General features: G+C 44.9%; 1 protein-coding gene across 1 annotated transcript; it reads left to right on the forward strand.

Moving 5' to 3' along the window:
• The first annotated feature begins 8,871 nt into the window (after window positions 1-8,871).
• Window positions 8,872-11,145, forward strand: SP5 (Sp5 transcription factor). Its single transcript, XM_030277435.4, has 2 exons — window positions 8,872-9,411; window positions 9,946-11,145. The coding sequence occupies exons 1-2, from the start codon at window positions 9,361-9,363 to the stop codon at window positions 10,996-10,998; spliced, it is 1,104 nt and encodes a 367-aa protein (XP_030133295.4). The 5' UTR covers window positions 8,872-9,360; the 3' UTR covers window positions 10,999-11,145.
• The last annotated feature ends 10,179 nt before the right edge of the window (window positions 11,146-21,324 follow it).

Genomic DNA, 21,324 nt, shown 5'->3' on the forward strand with positions numbered 1-21,324 from the left:
GTACAAGTGTCAGAAGAGACTGATGTGAAATCAGGGGGATGGGAGTGCTGTAAAAAAGAGTTTAGATTTTGCAAGGAAAATAAGTTGCAACTTCGTATTATTTGGTCCCAAGTTGTGTGCCTCTGCTTATCAATCCAACTGCCTGCTCTTCAGTACGGTTAATATATGACATAGAACAAGGTATGTGATCCCCTGTGTTGCCTCTGATAAAAGAGCTATAATAACATGGTACATCTTTATAGAGAAGTTGTGAAGATAAGTGCTTTAAAGATGATGTGCTCAAAGTGACTAAAGTTCCTCCCAGTACACTCACTGCAGTTTGACCACCTTCTTACTCAGGACTGTCACAAGATTTTGCTTGTTGATCATAGTTCTATGTTTCCACCCAGCTCAGCAGCTGCACTCCTCTTACTCAGAAAAATGTCCTCAATATTCCTCTTACACCTCAGAAAAATATCCTCAATATTCCTCACACCTCTCATACCTTGTCACTGGTAAACTTGGCAAGTTGACAGTTTACAAAAAGAAGAAACAGTGTAGTTGCTTTTCTGGCTGGTGGCAGGAGAGAGCAGGGAAGGGGAGATGAAGTTTCCACACCTTATCTAGGTTGAATGTATGTATGAGTTGAGTGTCAGAGGTGGCTGTATATGGCTGCATAGAGCGAAGTGTTGAAGAACACCCCACAGAGATGAAAACAGCTTCAATCAATTGCTCAGGCTGAGCTGCTCCATTCATCTTGGTATTCTCATAATCAGTGTCGCCAGCATTAACATGTGTAATTCCATGCTCATTCTTAGCTTCTGTAGTCAGTCTCAGCACTGATGTGCTGTCTGCTTGGAGGGTTACCTTTTCCCTTTTCTCTCCACCTAGACAGTTAGGCTTTTGCTTCTGACCCCTCCCAAAATGCTAGCTTACATTCAGACATCTGACCAGTGTTAGTTCAGAGTCTGTGTAGTTCTGTTTTTCCTACATTCCTCCTCTGCTGTCTTCCAGTTGTTGATGTTTTACTTTGGAGCACTGCAAATAGTATCTAAATAATAGTGGACAAGCATATACCAAAAGAAAGAACAAAGTGGACTAGACTGTGCTATTTCTAAGTATTTATAAGAAAATACTGATCAGCTGGAGTTTGTCTGACTGGTAGGCAACAGTAGGTAGAGGAAATGATTAGTTTTATAGGCAGTGTGATCAAGATCCTGTGAAAGCTGCAACACGGAGAGCATCAGTTGAACTGATGACCAGTGAGGCATATGGTATCTAAATTAACAGCATAGATCTCCCAGGAGGAGGAGGTCACTAGGGTATCAGAAGGCTCAAGCAGAAAGTTCATTTTGTCCCATCCCATATTAAATTCCTGAGATGAATGCTATACTAATTTGGAAAGCTAGATAAAACTGGAGATGCAACACCTTCTCTTGAGTCTTTGCAATAGAGTTTAATGGATAAAGTTATACACATTACTAGAGCTACCTCTAGCCTTACTGTGTATGTTTCTAAAACTTGATTTAGAGGAATTTTGATTACTGTGTTCTCTTGTAAACAGTGTTACTTCTAGAATGCAAATTATCTTACCCTTAATGAGAACAGGCAGCAGAAATTCATAAATCAACTGATAACTGTATCTCATTAAAGAGAATCATTGGCACTACAGAGCAGCTTCTTTTTGCATCATTCCGTGTGCCAAGTACACTTAGCATGTGTAGCAATGGAAGTAGAAAAAAGTAGTAAATCATGAGCCTAATTCAGTTTTTCTGGGCATCTACTCCACTGCCTTCTGTAAGAATCTTGACAGAGTATTATTTTTCCACCCCATACTCCTGTGCATTGATAAGACTGGCAGCATTTTATAAAGTTAGTCTGATTACAGATTAAATTGCATGACTTGGCATTTGGATTTTTCTCCAAGCTTCTTTTTAAGACAAAAAATTTGGGAAATAGTTCTTTGTGGTTTAGTGTGACCTCCTAAGAAGCAGTCAGTGGTTTTCAGTTGCAGATTTCTATATCATTTGGGCATTGGAGTGACAGCACTGCAGCATCGTAGTCTCGTTCTTATTTCCAGGCATAAGAATTAGGTAATTTAGACTAATACACTTCCACTTTGTTGCAGTATCTGTGTTTTGCCATGTACTCTTCTTTCTTTCATATGTAATATGTGATTCTCTCAGCTCAATGCTAGTAGAATATGAGAGTTTTCCTCATGTAGTAGGAAAATAGGAATGTGAGATTTACTGAGGGAGAAAAGCCAAAAAAAGTAACCATTTGAAGATCTTATCTTTTCTCTCCCTCTGTCTCAGAGGTTCCAGAAGTGTGAGAAAAATTCTACTCTTCATTAGACTGGTTCATGAGTCATGGCTATGCTGACACACTCATCTTTGAGGTGAATATCCCTTCTCCTCATCTCGTCCTGGGTTCTCAAACAGCTGGTCAAGCTGTTTGTCCCTGAGCAATAGGAGCTGATTGGAGACTGAAGTGAAATGTGATTTATTCCCAGATTAGAGTTGTTTGCTTTGATTGGCATGGCTAGCCAGCCAGCAGAAGGTACATGCCTCCGCCAGTACTCCTGAGGTTTCAGCTGAGCTGGGGCGAGTTGTTTAAGCGTTTGGTGAGGAGCAGCCTCATAATCTATGTGCTGATCTGAGGCAAGGAGCTTCTCTTTTCAAGCCTGGAGCAGTTGTGTGTATGGCAAGGGTCGTTCCCCTTGCAAAGAAGGGGGGTTAGTTGACTCGGACAGTGGTGCTGAAAACACAGCCCTGCATGGAGCTTTGGCCCGCAGACCAAGGGGCCGGTCCCGACCAGCAGGGCTGTAGGGGCATATGAGTGTAGTTAGAATGACTTCACCTTTTTATAGTTATGTGAAGATGGAAAGCATAATTAAAAAATATTGTGTATTTGAAATACATTTTAAATCATTTTATTGATGGTATTTTATTTTTCAGAATTGGAGGGAGGGAAATTTATATTTGGGTAGTTCATGTAATTTATGCATTTAACTATTTATGTATTATTCTGTACCACTTAAGGCATCAGTTTCTGAAATGACACAGAAACACACTGTACACTGCTTTCCTGAAAAGAATTTTCTGCCAGTCTATGGGAGCAAAGTTCAGGTAGGGAGAGATAAGTCATTTCAGAATTGCAATTTAAGTTTTCACCAATCTTTCACAGGTTCCTGAACTTCTGGTGGCAGTCAAGAAGATTGGCATTTTAAAAAAACAAACACCTCAATTTAGAAATCTAGTTTTTCTAGGTCCTGTTCAAAAACTCTCCCCCTGTAGGGGGTTACTCACCTATGTCATATTTTATAAGCTGCCTTTCACTAATATGTATGTACAACTGGAAAAACCTACCTTGAAGGCATTATACAGAGAGGGTCTTCAGACTCTCTCCCATAGTGTGAAGACAGTATCTCTTTCTGGAGACACCTTTAATGCCAGTCATATACCATATCTGTGTCCCTGTTTTGACCCTCACAATGCAACTATCAGGCTTTTTCTTCATATCTCTGTTTTTTCCCCCAGCTAAAGTGGAGTTGTTGAAGAGTTTATATAAAGCACTTGCCTTTTATGATAAAGATTATGGACATTTTTATACATTTTTGTTCAGTAGTCCTTGAAGAGTGGGTTATTTCAAAAGTGCTTCTTGAAATATTGAAGAATACTGCCATTAGAACATACTTACTGTTCTCTACCAAAAGGTTCTGAAATGACAGCATTTAAATAATGCTGTTAAATAATGCTGAGTTCATTAAATAACAGGTGTATTTTTACAGTGTTGGATTAATCCACTCAGCCAAATCAATAGCAATGTGGCAACCATGTGATTATCCAGTATTTATGTGTATATTAAACAATGATCTTTCTGGATAAACTTTGTGATGTTTCCAGTTCTAACACAGTATAGACACAGGCAGCTGTTTAATTTGTCAATAAATATACTAAGTAACTAAAATTACTTATCATGAGACCAAATTTTTAGATAATATACTTTCTGTAGTTGAGAAAGCAAATAACAATTTAATTACCTTTTCATTCTATACTAATTGCAATGTAAAAAAAAAAAAGCTATATGTATCTGTAGTCATAAAATTATAAGTTCCCATCCAGTCTTCCTCAAACAAATGCATCCCATCAAAAATACAAAGGCTTTTTTTACCTAGTGTTTCCCCAAAGGAGAGAACAAGCAGGATGCACACAGCAGATCCTTTTCAGCTGCTCACCAGAGTCTTGGCTTGCTTTCTATTTTGTAGAAGTCCATTTCTAGCTGTTAGAGCTGTGACGAAAATGCAGCCATGTATGCCAGAGGCAGAAAGCATTTCCAGAGAATTTGAAATTATCATCTTGAACTAAAAGTGTCCCATGCATTCCAAGTAGAGCCAAGAATAACACTTTCAATATTGTTATTATTAAGAGACTGATTCTTTTTTAAAATATGGAAGCAAGGGAAGTAGGTAGATCCAAAAATGTTCACCAGTGTTCCCCAAGACAGGAGGAAGAGTCACAAAGGACCAGCCAAGGATGGAGCAGAAGATGAATACATTACGATATTTAAAACTTTGACAACAGGTTTGTGAGGCATAAAATTTGTTCTACTTCTCATAAAGGGCAGCTCAGCTTTCAAAAGTTTGGGAAATCCTCTATTAATCTTTGTCAAATCCACACAGTGGGAAATGTTGAGGCAAGCCTTTAAATCCTAAATATGCCTTAACATGTGCCAATCTTGTCTAGGATTTTGTGCTTTTCCCTCAAGCACAGAAAAGAAGCAAGAGATACTATAGCAGTTTGTAATGTTTTTTATTTTCATCTACTGATGTCCAAATTACACTGTGTGAACTGGTTATTCCTCTTCTTATGCCAGTCATCTTGTGTACTGCAAAAATGTGAATATGCTGAAGTAAAAAAATAGTATTAATGGCATATAACTCAGAACTGTTGGCAGTGTATCCACAGATGCTTGAAGCTGTACACGTAGGGTAATTTACCTTCTGGTGAAACTTCTTGCTGTTGTGGATGGGTGGTGTCTGTTAAGTACATCTTTAAACCAGAAAAAAAATGAGGGGTGGTGCAAAGACACTGCCTTCTGGAGCAAGCTTATTAAAGCTTTTTCAGATTTAAATTTTGCCGCCTCTTATGGACAACTTGACTAGGAGGCTTGGCTGAATGTTAATGCAGCTGTTCACTTTAAAATGATCCTGTCTCTGATTCTTTGTCACAATTCCTATTTCATGGAAAGGAAAGCAACCCAGGAACCCCAAGCTGTGGACAGGCAGGTGGCCAGAGCCCATCCAGGCTTCCAGGGTTGTTCATGACTGTCCTGGAAGAGATGAGGAACCTGAGTGACCACAGGAGGGACTGGGGGGCAGGTCATGGCAGGTGACTGCAAATTACTTTGGAGGGACTGTGAATGTCATGAGAGGAACTGGCAGTGGCCGAACTGGCTGACGGCCATGTGTGAGCCGTCACTGGGACAGTCTCTGGGATAGGCTCCAGGATGAGGTACTTGGGGTCCTGAAGTCAGAGGCACAGCAGAAACCATGGAGGGTACCACTGGCAAGCAATCAGCTGTTACTCCAAGTATGCTACCTGCATTCAAACCAAGGTCCACAGAGCCCTGCATGGTGGTACAGCCACTCCGGGATACCTGAATCTGAAAAATCCTGATTTTTAAGACTCCTATCTAAGAAGCAGTGATGGTGACTCGTGCTTTACATCTACTGTGTTTAAATCGACGTAGCCATCCAGCGCAGTGCAGCCTGAGCCCCTCTGACCCCGGGGGCGTTAGGGGTCTCTCTGCCCGCCGTAGCAGGCAGGGTCCCATGGAGGCAGCGGGGCTCTGGGAGCCCCTTGCGCCTCAGCCCCGCGGCTAGAGCAATTCAGGCTCCGGCTCTTTGCATTCCGGGCCGCCGTGCTCCCCACGGCGTCGACGGCGCTGCCGCTGCCTCCCTGGTGGGCCCGAGAACAGCTCCGGCCCCTACAGCCCCGCCGGTCGGGACCGGCCCCTTGGTCTGCGGGCCAAAGCTCCACGCAGGACTGTGTTTTCAGCGCCACTGTCCAAGCGGCCCCTGGTCCGGCTGCGCCACCGGGAGCAGCTCCCAACCCCCCGGCGCCGCGCCTCCCCCCGCGCTGCGACTCATCTCTGGTGTCCCTTTGCTTTACGCTAGAACGTAGCGGCAGCCCATTTCTCATGGAAATCGTGCTTTGTGTAACTGAATTGACACTCGGCCTTGATACCTGTATCTCCTGATAACTGAAACAAATTTCTAAAATAAATATTGTACTTTGATCTTCCAGCCCTGCATTTTTAATGACAGCTCTGAACATCACTTCATTAAGAATACATTTCAGGAGACTGAAATGCTCCGAGTTTGAACACTAATTATTTGTACAGAAAATTATGACTGCAACGTTTCATTTTTCAGCCCATTGGTTTCTTCCAGAAATGAGAATTTATTCTCGATTTTTAGGTAATGTACTTTCTTGGATGCAGATTTATAGCATTTGTAGTGTGGCAGCTGTATAGAAACTTATCCAGTTTTCCACTAACTCTTTTGCAACTTGACAAAACATTTTGATTCGTCGAGATACCTGGGGAAATAGCGTACTTTAGAGAATGGAGGGAACCTTGGGGTATCAGTGTCTCCTGATCTACCTATCCCCTCTCATTTCCTTTAGAAACGTTGTTCTGAGTATTCATCTGGTAATTACTAGGTAAAACGAATTTTTAAAAATCTAGGTAGGGGTTAAATCGGGTATCTCTCATATGGCTGGACTTGACATAAGTTTGGGGATACAGAGGTTTAGGGACAACGCAAGCGCGAGCGCCGCCGTTTCGTTTGTCTAGCGAGTTATTGCTCCTCCGGGAAGCAGCAGAGGTGCGGGTCGGGCTCCCCACGGTGGGGTTCTCCCTCGGCTCGGGCTGCCCCAGCTACAGCTTAGACTCGAGGGGACAACAAGTGCGCTCCTGCCGCGATGCGGCTGTAGTGGCGCGGCTGGAGCTTGGCAGTGAGCGGGGGTCACCCGACGGCTGCGGACGGGGCTGCGCGGGGCAATGCCTGTGTGCGTGTCCTCCCGGCCGCGCTGCCGGCCGGGACTCGCTGCGGTTCCCCGGTAGCCGCCATGTCCCGTGTTGACGTGGCGCAGCCCCCGGCGGATCGCTCATCGGAGGTGTTCGTGTCTGGTGGATGGAGGTGCCGAATCCCGTGAGCCCGCACCCGTACAGGCGGACGGGGAGCTCTATCGCCCGCAACCTCACACCCTGGCGGGAGCTGCTGTCGGGCCGCGGGGTCCTGCAGCAGCGGCGAACCTTGCCTCGATGCATCAGTGCGTGGTAAAAGCGCTGGATGCGGGACCCTTGTCTTCCTGTGGCCAGCCTGGTAAGCAGTTACCTGGCACACGGGAAGAGCTTGGTACGACTGCTGCGTAGTGTTACATGGGGTCGAGCTTTTTCTCCCCAGGACTCAATATGGAGCCGTGGGAGAGGACTTGGCACTTTAATCCCTTCAAAGAAACCGATCTAATTCAAGCCCTACAACTCTTGAAAGTCTTTGAGCGGACAGTGATTGTTTCCACAGGAAAGGCAGATAAAGATCTCTGTGTGCTGGCGTTTAAAGGGACTTCAGTGGCGGTGCGAATACAATTGAACCCAGCGACTGCGGGGAGGATCGAGTTACCTGTGCAAACAGCTCCGGAGGACCAGAGCCAGCCGGCATCTGCCCCCACCTCCTCAAGACGGAGATGAACGTCCTGGTTTGGTACCTGGCCAAACAGGCCGGCGTTTGCGATGGCGTCGGAGCAGATGGGGAAGCGGGGAGGAGAGGAGCGCGTTTCCAGGGCCCCCGGCGGAGCGCGGAGCTGAGCGGGCCCGCGGAGAGGCGCGGGGCCCCGCCTGCCCCTTGCTGGGCGGCACATGTGAGGGGGCCCGCCAGCTCTGCAGCCCACTGAGCTCAGCAGCCGACGGGGACGGCAAGCTGTGACCCAGATGTGCCTGGTGCTGGTTAGAGGGTCAATAGCCTCACACATGGTCGAACGCAAGGCAGGTTAGATCCTTCATATACACATGCGTATAGAGATGTATAGACAGAGGCCGAAAGGTGCGGGATGAAGTAAGAAAGCGCTTGGGGCCGACTTTGTCTTTGGGGCAGGAGGTGAGAGCAGGGGAAGCAGAGACGCGGTAGCAGCGTTCGTGCTCCCGAGGAGCCACTGCGATGTCCGCTCCCCGCCAGCGCAAGACAGGCCGGCTCGGCAGGCCCGCCAAGAGAGACTCCGGTCTTCATTTTAAAAAATTATGTCTCTTAGAGCCGGCTCCCGCCAGGGAAGAGAAACTTTTCCTCTCTGTTTCCCGGCTGCCCCGTTTGTCGGTGTGTCTGTCTGAGAGAACGCTTGCTGCTCGTGGCAGCCTACCGCTCCTCCCCGGGCCCGGCTGGGAGCCTGGCCTGGCCCCGCGCCAGGCGGGGGCTCCGGGTAACAAGGGGGCAATGCCGGCTGAGCGAAGTGAAACAAATCCAGCTACCAGAGGAGAAAATGCGCGGTTATTTGCCGAGTCATATCGAGGGCATACCCCTCAGCCTCGGGGGAAGGGCGGGCGGAGGGAGGGAGCGGGGAGGAACCACCGACAATTACTCCAGGCAAGTTTTACGGCTGAGATCGACCAGCACCGACCAGGTGAACTCGCTGTGATATGTTACCTTCAGTCTTTAAACACTATCAGAGGAATCCGGAGGCAGATTCCTCGAGCGATAACAAAGACGCGTTGTCACTTTAGGGCTCTGCCACAAATTTAATTGCAAAATAAAAAAAAAAAAAGTAAAAAAAAAAATAAAAAAAAGAGGGATCCAGTGTCTTGCACATCCAACGCGAGGGTCTCTAGGCGGTAAGGGGTCCTTTGATCAAGAAAATCCAATTATTTGTGTATATACATTTCCCACATAGTGATTACTTCATTAATTGTCCCGCCTTTATCTCCTCCCTTCCCATCCCCCCTAATAATCAGTTCTTTTATCCAGACCAACAAACACACCATAGGAGCTTTGTGGATTCAAAGGATTTGCTTTCGCTTCTGAAAGAGCCGCTATTCTTTGATGATTGGGTAGCGGCAAACTTCAAAGCCATAAATCTTCCCTCTGACTGGTTGGCGGCCCGGCAAAGTCCTTATCAAATTCTTGGAGGTGATCCTGGTGCAGTCAGACAGTCCGCGGAGATCGCGCAGCGCGGGGGGGTGGGACGCGCACGGAGGCGAAGAGATCAGAAGGAAAGGGAGAGAGAGGGGGAGAGAGAAAGGAAACTGGGCAGCTTCTCGTCTTCCCCTCGGCGTCCTCATGCCTCGGCAGTACCTCGGCGCCTTCCCTTCGCCCCGGGCGCAGTAGCCATGGCCGCGGTGGCTGTCCTCCGGAACGACTCCCTCCAAGCTTTCCTTCAGGTCAGTATCCGCACCCGGTGTTCCTCGAACTGCGCCGGTTGTGACCCGCATTGCGCGGGGGAAGCTGGCGTCAGCCGCTTCCCTCCCGGGGCTTTCCCCGGCGGGCGGCCCGGAGAGGTAGGTGGGGACCCCCGCGGTGGTAGGAGGCCGGGTTCGGGCTTCTCGGGCTTGTAACTTCCCTCTCCCGCCAGCAGCCCGTTACTAATTCCAGGCAGTGCTCCGTGGCAAGAGGTGTGGGGGGCGCGGGGGCTGCCTCCCTGCCCACAGCGGCTGCTTCCCCGGCCCAGGAGCGGCGGCAGGGCCGGCGGCACTGACCGCAGGCGGAACCGGTGTCTGGGCGGGGCGGGGGGGCCGGGCACGTCCTGCCCTCTGGGTGCGCATTGCTTTCGGAAAGTTCACCAGCCGTGCGGGGAGCGGCGCACCGGCCCCAGCCGCGCACGGGCAGTGTTGCGGGAAGTTTCTCGCAGGCCGGTATCTGCGAGCGGCGAGTAACGCGCTCTCTTCCCTCCTCCCCTCCCTCCCGTTCCTGCGCAGGACCGCACCCCCAGCGCCTCCCCAGACTTGGCCAAGCACTCGCCCCTGGCTCTTCTGGCCGCTACTTGTAGCCGGATCGGGCAGCCGGGCGCAGCGCCCTCGGATTTCCTGCCGGTCTCCTACGACCCGACGCTGGGATCCCCCTCTAGGATCTTCCACCCGTGGAGCGGCGAGATGCCAGCGCACTCCCCAGGAGGGCTGCCGCCGCCGCATCCCAGCTTGGGGTTGACCCCTCAGAAGAACCACCTGCAGCCCTCCTTCGGAGGTTCTCACGAACTGCCCCTCACCCCCCCGGCGGACCCCTCCTATCCCTACGAGTTCTCCCCTGTCAAGATGCTGCCCTCCTCCATGGCCGCCCTGCCGTCCAGCTGCCCGCCCGCTTACGTCCCCTACGCCGCCCAGGCCGCCCTGCCGCCCGGGTACTCCAACCTGCTTCCGCCCGCCCAGCCCTGCCGGCAACTGTCGCCCAACCCGCCGCCCGAGGACATCCCCTGGTGGAGCATCCAGCAGGCCAGCGCCCCGGGCGGCTGCGGCCACCGCTTCCCCGCAGCGGCGGCGCTGCCGCGGAGCCTGGTGCTGGGGCACTCGGACTTCGCTCAGTACCAGACGCAGATCGCCGCCCTGCTGCAGACCAAGTCTCCCCTGGCGGCCACGGCCAGGAGGTGCCGCCGCTGCCGCTGCCCCAACTGCCAGTCGGCCGCGGGCAGCGCCCCTGAGGCGGAGCCGGGCAAGAAGAAGCAGCACATCTGCCACATCCCCGGCTGCGGCAAGGTGTACGGCAAGACCTCGCACCTGAAAGCGCACCTGCGCTGGCACACGGGCGAGCGGCCCTTCGTCTGCAACTGGCTCTTCTGCGGGAAGAGCTTCACCCGCTCCGACGAGCTGCAGCGGCACCTGCGGACTCACACGGGCGAGAAGCGCTTCGTCTGCCCCGAGTGCGGGAAGCGCTTCATGCGCAGCGACCACCTGGCCAAGCACGTCAAGACCCATCAGAACAAGAAGCTGAAGGCGGCGGCGGACAGCGTCAAGCGGGAGGACAGCCGCGACCTGTGACCGCCGGGACAGCCGGCGGCTGCTGCCTCTGCGGGCCGAGCCGAGCCGAGCCGCGGCTGGAGCCGGGCGGGGGGCGTTTCTCCGCCGGGGCAGGGCGGCGGCGGCAGGCAGAGGGTGGCCGGCGCTCGGACTCTCGCCGGGCACGGCAAGCAGTACCCCGGCCGGGGGCTGCCTTCGCGGACCCTCAGGCCCGGGACTGGACGCTCATGGGGCCCCAGGGCCGCTCAGAGACAGGCGCCCGGCCCGGCCTGGAGCGCGGCTGAGGAGGGGGCCCGGGCGCTGGGGCACGAGCGGGGCCGGCCCAGTCCGGCCGCGGGGGTCGAGGCTTAGAGACACCTGGGGGTGAGGTGGCAGCGTCGGTGTGGCCGTGCTGGGGCTCGGCCCTCGTGCTTTCAGGGTAACAGACTGAAGTTTTGTGTACAGGTTATTTAATAGTTAAGTTTGAATACACGTGTTCCCCTCCGTCTTCGACCCCGCGCGGCGTCTAGCATGAGATGTTTCTGTAAAGCGACCCGCGACCGCAGCGTGAAATAAACACGTTCACACCGGGGTCAGCAGGGACGGTCCCGCCGCGTCGCTCTCGTTTGATCCTTCCCCGGTGCCCGGCGCGCGCCGCCGCCTTCCCGCCATTTCTCGCTGAGGCGGCGGGCCGGCTCCGGCTCCATGGCGGCGGCCGAGCGGAGCTCAGTGCGCGGCGACCTGAGAGCTGCTCATGGTAAACACCTTTAAAATCCCGGCAGCTGCTTCGGACGGGTGTGCCTGTTGGCTTTGGTTGGTGGGTTGGGTTTGGGTTTAGGTTTTTTAAGTTATTTTCAATATTTTGTTTCCTACACATGAAGGAGAGAAAATAGAGAAATGCATGATGCCAGTGCTGGGAATGAACATACAGGTCAAGTTCTACAGACTGGGATATATATTGGTGCAGAAGTGGGCAGCAGTCAGTGTTAGTGGTGCCTCTTCTCAGAGAGGTCCAGGCCACAGGGCCAGTCCCAAACAGCCACTCCCAGCCTCAGCTCTCTGTGGCACAACAGAACTAAAACATGCCTCCCGAATGTTAACTTCCGGTAAAACTGCAGAATTTAGGGCTTGAGATGCATGTTACACTGCCAGTACAACAGAATGGCAGTCACTGTCCTGCAAAGGGGAAGACGCTTGGCACAAAACTGTTTAGAAGTACCTCATAGACAGTGACAGCCTTTAAGGTTCCTTATCTCTCACTGGGCATCACATAAGTATAGGCATATTTCTTTTAAAATAATAACTTCTCTTACTGCAGCAAGATCCCTATTTATTTTTTTAATTGAAATCTATGTTGCCAAACAAACTGAGCATCCTGATGAGTGATTTGCTAAATTTTGCATTCTAACATTGAGAATACTCTTTATTTGCTCCTTATATTTTTGCAACATCAGCTTTATTTTCTGATTACCTAATGAGACAGTGAAATAAAAAGTGCCTTCAAAACTTCACCAGGACTAATCTGGAACTGTTCAGCTTCAGGTGAGATCCTCTGGTGGTAGTTGTCAAGCAAGCTTTGGCACAACTATGTTGGTAGGGATACACTTTGCCGTAGACTTCTGAATCAAGAAAAAACACAGCTTGATAAACGTTTGTAATGACAGGACATGTAAAAAAATGTGTTTGTATGTATGTCAAATACCACCAAGATTACTTCAGATACCCTTGTATCTGAAGTAATGAGAAGTTAATGGACAGTTACCATGGTACATGTTGTTAACAATTTTTTAATATTTATTATTTTGAATTAATTTCCCACACCATATTCTTAGGGTCGACTTAGAGAATTAATAACCAAGCAGCTGTCTTCTTTTCTACTGAAAATTTTTCTATAAACTGTCATGTTTTAGAAAACATTGAGAGGAATATGTTTAGCTTCATTAGTTATCATTCCTTTGCCAAAGATTCAGGTGTCAAAAGTGTGTGGTTGAGGGATATTAAGTAGAAGATGTCTTTAGTGTTCCAGATGGAGTGACAGCAAGGCAAGAAATAAACAATGGACCTGATCCAGAAGTCCTTAGTAAAAAATCTTTGAGACAAAAGTGCATCCCGTTTACTACTGATGTAGGACTGAAATATTTCTTCAGGAAATACAGCATTTCTGTAATTTTGAAATGTGTTTGTGCAAGTATTTCTTATTTTTTAAAAGGTTTCATGGCACACAGTGGCAATCTGATTCCTTTCTTTGCTATTAAGTTACATTAAGAATGTAGAGTTAGAGAATTTCAGATTGCTTTAAAAGAGGGTTTGTTTCACTGAATAGTCTTTCAATTCTGTGTGTGGATCAAAACTACTTAAAATGGAGAGTAGTGGAAAGTGCTTTTGTTGGTAGCAGTACAGGAGAAACAATAGTATGCCAGAGTAGGAGAAGTCTCTTACAGGATAGAATAATTCGCACATGGCGATGGCCTTTCTTGCTGAGTGCCAAGAGGAAGTGTTAGTGGGAGCTGAAGCAATGCCTTAGATGATTTCTGGGGCAAGTTTAGCCTAAGAGCAAGAGACCCCTTCATCTTAGAGCAGATGTAACTAGCAGAAATTGGCCTGATAATGGCAGATGTGGTGATTTCTAAGCTGGACCCTTATGGAAAGATTTTTCTCCAGTTTGAAGACATACTGAATTTGCCAAGCATCTATGCTGTGTGGTCTAGCAGACTATTTTGGGTTTTTATTCCTTCCACAAAACTCAGCTTGTACTGAAATACTGGAAGGTTTGCCACTCACTGAAGTATGAGCCTGCAAATAATTTGGATTTGAAGCAAAAGACAGTAGCCCAGCAGTGTCAGTACCATTTCAAAGGGGTGGTGGTATCTGATTCACAAAACCAAACTAACAAAAAAAAAAAACAAAACAACAAACAAACAAACAAAAACACAAAAAAACCCCCACCACATTGGTGTTGTGTTGTAGCCTATGCACCTTGTATATATGTGTAATGACTGCATTAAAGCTTGAAAGTGCACAGCTTAAAATACATACAGTCAAAATTAGTTAAAAGCATGTCATGAGTGAGAGATGTATTTAAGTGAAAACCCAAGGCATCAAATGCTAATGAAAACCTTAATCTCTAAGAATCGCACAAACACACAAAAAAAAAAAAAGAGGCAGAAAATTAGGGACTTAGGAGACTTATTTAGGTAAGTGAAATTAACAGTTTATAATACAAGAGATATTTAATAAAACTATTTCTTTGTAATGCTTTTAAATAGTTCATTGGGAAAAGGAAGTATACATGCATCATAGCTGTTTGATACTCATCTGTAAATAGCTAAATCATATGATAGCTTTTCAATTGAAATCATTAAACTTTTTTAGTAATATGGTATTTAAATATACATGTGACGTTTCTGATGTATAGGTAGAGCATTACAAAAATATATTGCTTACATCTCAAGAATTTATTTCTAGTTGCCAAATTGCACTCCATAATAAAATTAACTTTTAATTTTGCATTCACAAAATACATTTTATACTTTTAGCTGTTTCAAATCAACTAGAACAGCTGTTCATTTTATAAAATTAATTTATTAATATTCTTCTTAATTACAAATTTTGAGTACATATGCTGCTCAAGGTCAATTCATTTCCTAATTTTAAAACTTAAATGTCATTGAATAGACATATCATATAAACCAATTCATCTGGTATTTAATTCAAATAAATTAGCATCAACAAAAAATGGGATATAGTAAAGAAGGTTGAGATTTGTTTTTAAGCAGAGAACATTAAATAAATTCACAACTAATCAACGTTGTTTTTCAGATAGTTTGGGTTTTTTTAATATGTTGTTAATCAAATTATTTTTAGTTAAAGGTCAAATAGAATTAGACTTTCACCTGGGAGGAGGTTGCAGGATTGCCCTTTTGATCCTGACTGACCAGATTTTCATTGCAATAATCCAATAAATTTATAAAATTATGTTTCCTACCTCCTCAACTACTATTATAGAAAAATAGAAAGCTTTTTTAAGCTATATTGGGAGATGTACTTTCTAAAACAATCATAGTGTAATTCTTCCTTCCATATTAAATTAAGGGTGTAATTCTTGAAAGAAATATTTAATCTTCAATTCTTTGCAGATTTTGTTAGATTGCATTTTAAAGTAACTACAACTTAACTACTCACTTGGTAAATTCACATAGCTAGTAATAGTGCTGAATACTGAAGAAATAGGGAATATAATATGCTGCTGTCTTGAAACTCTTAGATGAAAGATGCATTTTACTGTTCAGTGATATTCAATGACTCAGGACATCACTCAGAAGTTCATAAATAGGTCAAGTTTGTGTCTCTGTGCAAGTAGTCCCAGGATTACTAAGGCCCTTTTAAATGAGTCTTGTAACATTTCATGGATCTTGTCAGCCTATTCTCATACTGAGCAGTAAGAAACAGAAGTATAATGTCCATCTTGTTGTCAGATTTTATAGTTTCCATAGAACTTTGTTTTTCCTCTGTTACAGTTTTTGGAATTATTCACACTTTTTATGAGATTCTTGGGAATTCTGTGGTAAAGATGTGGGGTCTGCCACTCTGACACATGATAGAATCAGCCCAAAGATTTTCCTGCCAAACTTTTAAAAACAACTTTTTACCAAAGAGGATCCCTAAATCTTCAAGACTACTGAACTTTCCTTCAAAGGGATTGCCTAGCAGGTATCTTCAACAACTTTGTATTTAAATATTGTCCAAGCTACTGAGGACCTGGAAATGTGCAGCACCCAGCACGGCTCACCCTTGTCAGGTAAGTGTTGGTATGCCACATAGAGAAGAAGGATCCAAGGCCCTAGGCTGATTGAAGAAATAGAAGTGCATGTAATGCAAAGGGTCTTTTAAATAACTTTATGGGTTTTATTCCTTGTTAATATTTACTCCAAAATGATTTAAAGTCATGTAGGTGTTTCAGTATGGATAATGAAAATCAAAGAAAACAAGCATGCATTTTGACCTTCTGACTGTGACAGGTCAGTAGGAGATTATAGATAGTGAGATTTGGTTTTTAGCCTGTTGGACATCAGTGCTGTTTTTCTTCTCATCATCTCTTAATATCTTTTGTGTTACACATTTACTTAAGGAGACACAAAATCCCATCGTGTCCCTGACCCAGGCCTGGTGATTACATATTGCTTAGCCATGTCAGCAGAGCTGGCCTGGGGCAGTGTGCAAAGCCTGCGCGCTCCCGGGAAAGGTTATGGATGTCCACTCGAGGGCATGCAGGGACATGTAGATACGTAGTAGGTCTCCATCTCCTCTTCAGGTGGCTGTGGGGTGCATCCTGTGCTGCAATGTACTGAACTTAGTGGCCAAGACCTGAAGAAGAACTGGCAAGTTTGTACTGAGGTACAAACTGAGTTGCTATTCACTGAACGATTTAAGTGCACTCTTTAAAGGTGCAGAGGCCTTGTACAGAGTGTCTGTATAAATTCAGATTCTACAGTGCTCTTGTCTTGAAACTCTTAGAAGAAATATACCTTCCACTGTTCAGTGATATTCAGTGAATTTAGCAGACCTCTCAGAAGTTCATAAATAGGGCAAATTTATATCTCTGTGCACATAGTTGCCAAGGCACTTTAAAAGAAGCCTTGTACTAAGGCAGTTCATCTCAATCTGCCTTCTCTGGAGTATTGGTTGTAGCCATTAATGCCAGTAATGAGCAAGTAACTCACTTTAGACAACATCCTAATTTGTCCTTCCTGTCAACCTGTGGCATCATAAAGTGGAATTTTTTTTACATTTTTAATTTTATGTTGCCACTGAATTATAGGCCTTTACCATGACTGAATATATTACGTCACCATAACATTTACTATAGAGGAATGATGAACCACAAGGGGGAAAATGAAAAATAAACCCACTTTTTTTTAGGATACTCATATTCAAAATGAAAAATAATATTCAAATGCCATAAACTGATATTTTTCACAGCTTAAATGTGTCCATTTCCAAATACCAAAGTCAATAGCTTTATCAGAAACAATCGTGTGTACCTATGTTTTTGCATTTTTAAAAGGTAGTGTTGTCTGCAAAAACAATATATTCCTATTATTTGTAAGTTCCTGTTCTTATAACAGTACTGGCTGTTTAAACAGTATTCCAGTATTACCCTGTGTACTACTTGAAAACATTTTTCATTTTCCTTTTTAATAGGAACCAGACATAACAGAGCACACTTCCAAAACAGACTCTAATTATAAAGCAGGTTAAAAGAAGTTTCATTAGCCAAAGCCCATATCTTCACTTAGGGTCATATCCCACATGTTTTTTTCAGGATCAGATGGTGTGCCTGTGATCTCCACCTATAGATCTCTCATCTGTATGGAAAGGAGATGTCAGTCATACTGCCACATTCACCCGTATTTCTCCACAGGTCTAGAATCCACATGTGAAGAAGAGAAAGGAAAATGCACACTATTCACTCATTAAATATTAGACAGGAAAGATAACACAGCCTGAGAATGTCAGGTGGTCTCAGTTATCATATATTAATCCCAAAGGAGTGTGAAAACAGCTTCATTTCTTCCCCTTACATCTAAATACTTAGCTTTTCTTCTGAGCAGGAATAGTGGTAGTGCTTTGCTCTTGTTTAATTCTGCAAAGAACTGCCAAACACTTGACCTCCGCTTGCTTTACATGTTCTAAAACATTGCTTGTGCACCTTAGTAGCCTAATATAGGAAGCCCATTCTTCACAGCATTACCTGACCCTTCAGCAGAGTGGCTCCACTGACTTCTTACTATTAATTTGCTCTGAAAGAACTGAAAGAGTTTTAAGCTGGCAAAGATTACACTTTTATATTTTCCAAAATATTAACCAAATCTTCTTATGTGCCTACATGAGGCCTAAGGCTATGGCTGAGCTTCTTAATAAAATGCTTAAATAAATTGTATAATGACACTGAGAAGCTACTTGCAAAATACTGTAATCAAAGCTGTGTTTGGTGGTTGAATACATAAATTAGAGAGAGCAAACCTAATACTTAGGTTGGAGATGAGCTAACTTTTTAGGGGAAGCATGTTCTCTGTAACATTTTAAAACTGCATGTGGACACTGAAATTGTAACTCTGCTACCCCAGTGGGATCATGACTATACAAACAGAAACACTAAATATATTCAGCATATTCTGGCAATCTACAAGGAAATGAGTTTTTTCTCATAAGAGGGAAGGGCTTGTTTAACGTTTTTCCCATAAGAGGGAGAAGAAGACCTTCATGGATCTGAAGATCATTGTGCTTCTGTCAAGGAGGAGGGTGAGGGAGAAAACAAAGTAGACAGGCAACCTTTCCTTTTCATGGGCCACCTTTGCTTGCCCTCGCAACTCTCAATGCTAGTAAGGAATCCGGGTTCCCCTCACATCCTAGATGGAAAGAGGAAGCATAAGACCCAAGAATTTTTTAGAAGCCTCTAACTGCTTCACTTTCCTCAGTTCCCTTATACAACTCAGGAGAGTTTGTGGTACAACTCCAAAGTTTTCTGCAGAGTGTTCCACTATGCAGCTGTTACATTGCATTTGTGGAGTTTGCTCTCTCCCCTGTCCACAACACTTGAAATATTTCTGCCTCACTACGCATGAAGATGAAAGTTTCCTAAATAAAGTGATTGCAAAGTACTGAAATCACTGAGACTAAAATGTGGGAATTACCTTCTAGATTTATCATTCAATTATTTTTCTCATTAGAACCACAGTTTTAATCTGCTAAGAAATATCAAATATTAAACAGACAGTAAAGCAGAATAGTATGTTACATTAAACTAATTCCTTATAAATTGCCTAAGTACGTTAGAATCTCCTTTGTCTTTTTATTATATGCATTCATTCATCCTAGACTTAATTTAAAGTAAGTGTCAAGTGTCAGATATAATACTGAGATCTAGATTCTGATCTAGTTGCTAGAACCTCTGACACTTAGTGAGCATGTTCAAGAAAGGACAAGAAGGAAAAGTTCAAGCCGATTTTAATTAGCTACAGCAATTAGATGCTTAGAATACCCAGAATGATGTTTTAGAATTACACAATCATTTGGTTTGTTTGGTTGCTTTTCAATACACTTGAGAACCAGCTCCTAATTAAGATACACACACTATCAAAGATTAAAAACTTAGATGATGGTAAAAACAATTAGAATGATGATGTAGGTTTGGATTCCCCATGGTTCTTGTACAGAGCTGCAAGACAGCATAGAGTGTGAACCCATGGAATTTACTTTCTCTGCACAAGGTCCAGAAACAGCTTCACTGTTTATGTGCCCTACAGGGGCATGGGCCACCCAAGCAGGTGTGATGCACTGGGGCATGATGGTTTGCCCTGAGCTGGCTGGGTCCTTTGACAACAGGAGCTTTACCCTTCATGGGAACTGCTGCAATTGCCCATTGCCTCTGGGTAAGGACTTGTTTGTCTCTGCACAAGTCCTTCTTGGGGTGCTACCATCCTTACCCTGCTCCCAAGGCTAGACTACAGATCACAGCAGAGCCTCTACCAGTTCAGAAAACATTCTTTCCTATTTAAAAGGTGTAAAAAAAAAAAAAACCACAGCATACAACAAAGCACCTTTTTTAAAACAGAACCTAAGATGCAATGATTCAACCAAAATTACCTCCAATTACAGGTGCGCCTCACCCCTTTAAAATTAAATATGTAATATACCATCATTAATATGTCCTATTTTGCTCTTGATCTCAAAAGCAGTAAGCACATTCTCGCATGAAACTTGCTGCAGAAATGACCGAGTTCCTACCATCTCAAGGCCATGTGATAACCTCAATCAAAGCAGCCAAATCTCTTGATTTGATTCCACAGCATTTTTTTTGTAGTGATAACCACTTTTCTCTGTCATCATTTATTCAAAAAGGTAAATCAAAAGCATAAAATAGTCTCATCTGAGTTCTTGCCTGCAGGAGATGTTCTTTTCTTCAGTTAAGCCATGAAGTCTTACGTCAGTCAGAAACAAACTATGGCTAACTTGACTTTCTCTTCTCCTTTTCCATGTATAGAGGCTTCTTATACATGGGTTACAATCCAGTCTCAGAATAAGAATTTTTATAAGGAAAATATTTTTCTTCAGCAGTTTGGCTGACACAAAGGGGTACTTGTTTTTAGAAAGCTGCAACATCTTTTTATTTGCTGACCAGAAAGCCAATCCTCTATTAATCCTAACAAAATTATCTGAATATATCACTAATGCCTCTTAGTGTGAGATGCATTTAGAGCTATATTAATTATGATTATTACCAAGGATTTTTTTACAATGTGAATTCTACAAATAAATTATAATATTTGTGCATGTAAAGTCACACTTTTTTGCATTTTGACTTTTACCAAGCTTATTTTCATTTAAAAGAAGTCATTAGAAATTCACTTTGAACTAGACTGCAACAAGCAACACTTCAGCCAAAAAGGTTTACTAAATGATTTAATCAGACCTGAAGACCTGTCCAGTGATAGGTTACACAGCTAAAGCCCCTAAGTTTTTGTGACAACAGATGAGTGTGGTTAAGATCACATCTTCCTGCCTTCAGCTCTCAGGCATCAGTAATTAGGCTCTTATTAGTACCTCTCCACCAAGTCTCAGCTTTTTCCTAACTTTTGGCAGAGGGGCTCTGATTCATATTTCTGGGATCAGAGTATTTTTCCCACTGCACTGTAATGCTCTCAGGGAAGACCTAACAATATCCCAGCTACATCTGTTTAAAATCATTTTGGTGCCTTTGGGGGAGCATGTGTTTAAGGCCATAAGGAAACTGCAGAGCTGCACATGCCCCTGGTGTGACCCACATAATCATTAGAGTCCCTGAATGCAGGATGAGCCCCTGCTACATGCAGCTTCCCTTAGCAAACGGGAGTGGAGTTGCTTGAAATGGTTTTCTCAGGGGAAATGGTAAACATAAGGGAGATGCACAGCTATCATGAGCCAGACCAAAGGTCTGTTTAACCTAGGAGCCTGTTTTCCAGTAACAGATGCTATGGAAAGTGAATTAAAAACAAGGCATATATAAACCAGATACTTCCCTTGGCACAGCCTCTCAGCTTCTGGGGAACAGTGCTTCAGAAACTTCCTGAGGTGGAATCGCATTTTGTTTGTTGTGTTCAATGGTCACAGATTGGCCGATCCATCACACATTTGTCTCACTCCATTATGACTGGATTTACACTTTGTGAGTCTCAACATCCTTTGAAAGTTGTTTTTTGTTGGTTTTTTTTTTTTGGCGGGGGGTGGAGCTTGTTGAGTTTTGTTTGGTTGATAGGTTGGGTTTCATCTGATTTTTCTTTTATTTTGTTTTAAGTGCTCGTGGCCCTCAAGACTCCTGGCCTTTATTTC

The sequence above is a fragment of the Taeniopygia guttata genome, chromosome 7 (assembly GCF_048771995.1).
Source record: "Taeniopygia guttata chromosome 7, bTaeGut7.mat, whole genome shotgun sequence".
Classification (NCBI taxonomy): Eukaryota; Metazoa; Chordata; class Aves; order Passeriformes; family Estrildidae; genus Taeniopygia; species Taeniopygia guttata.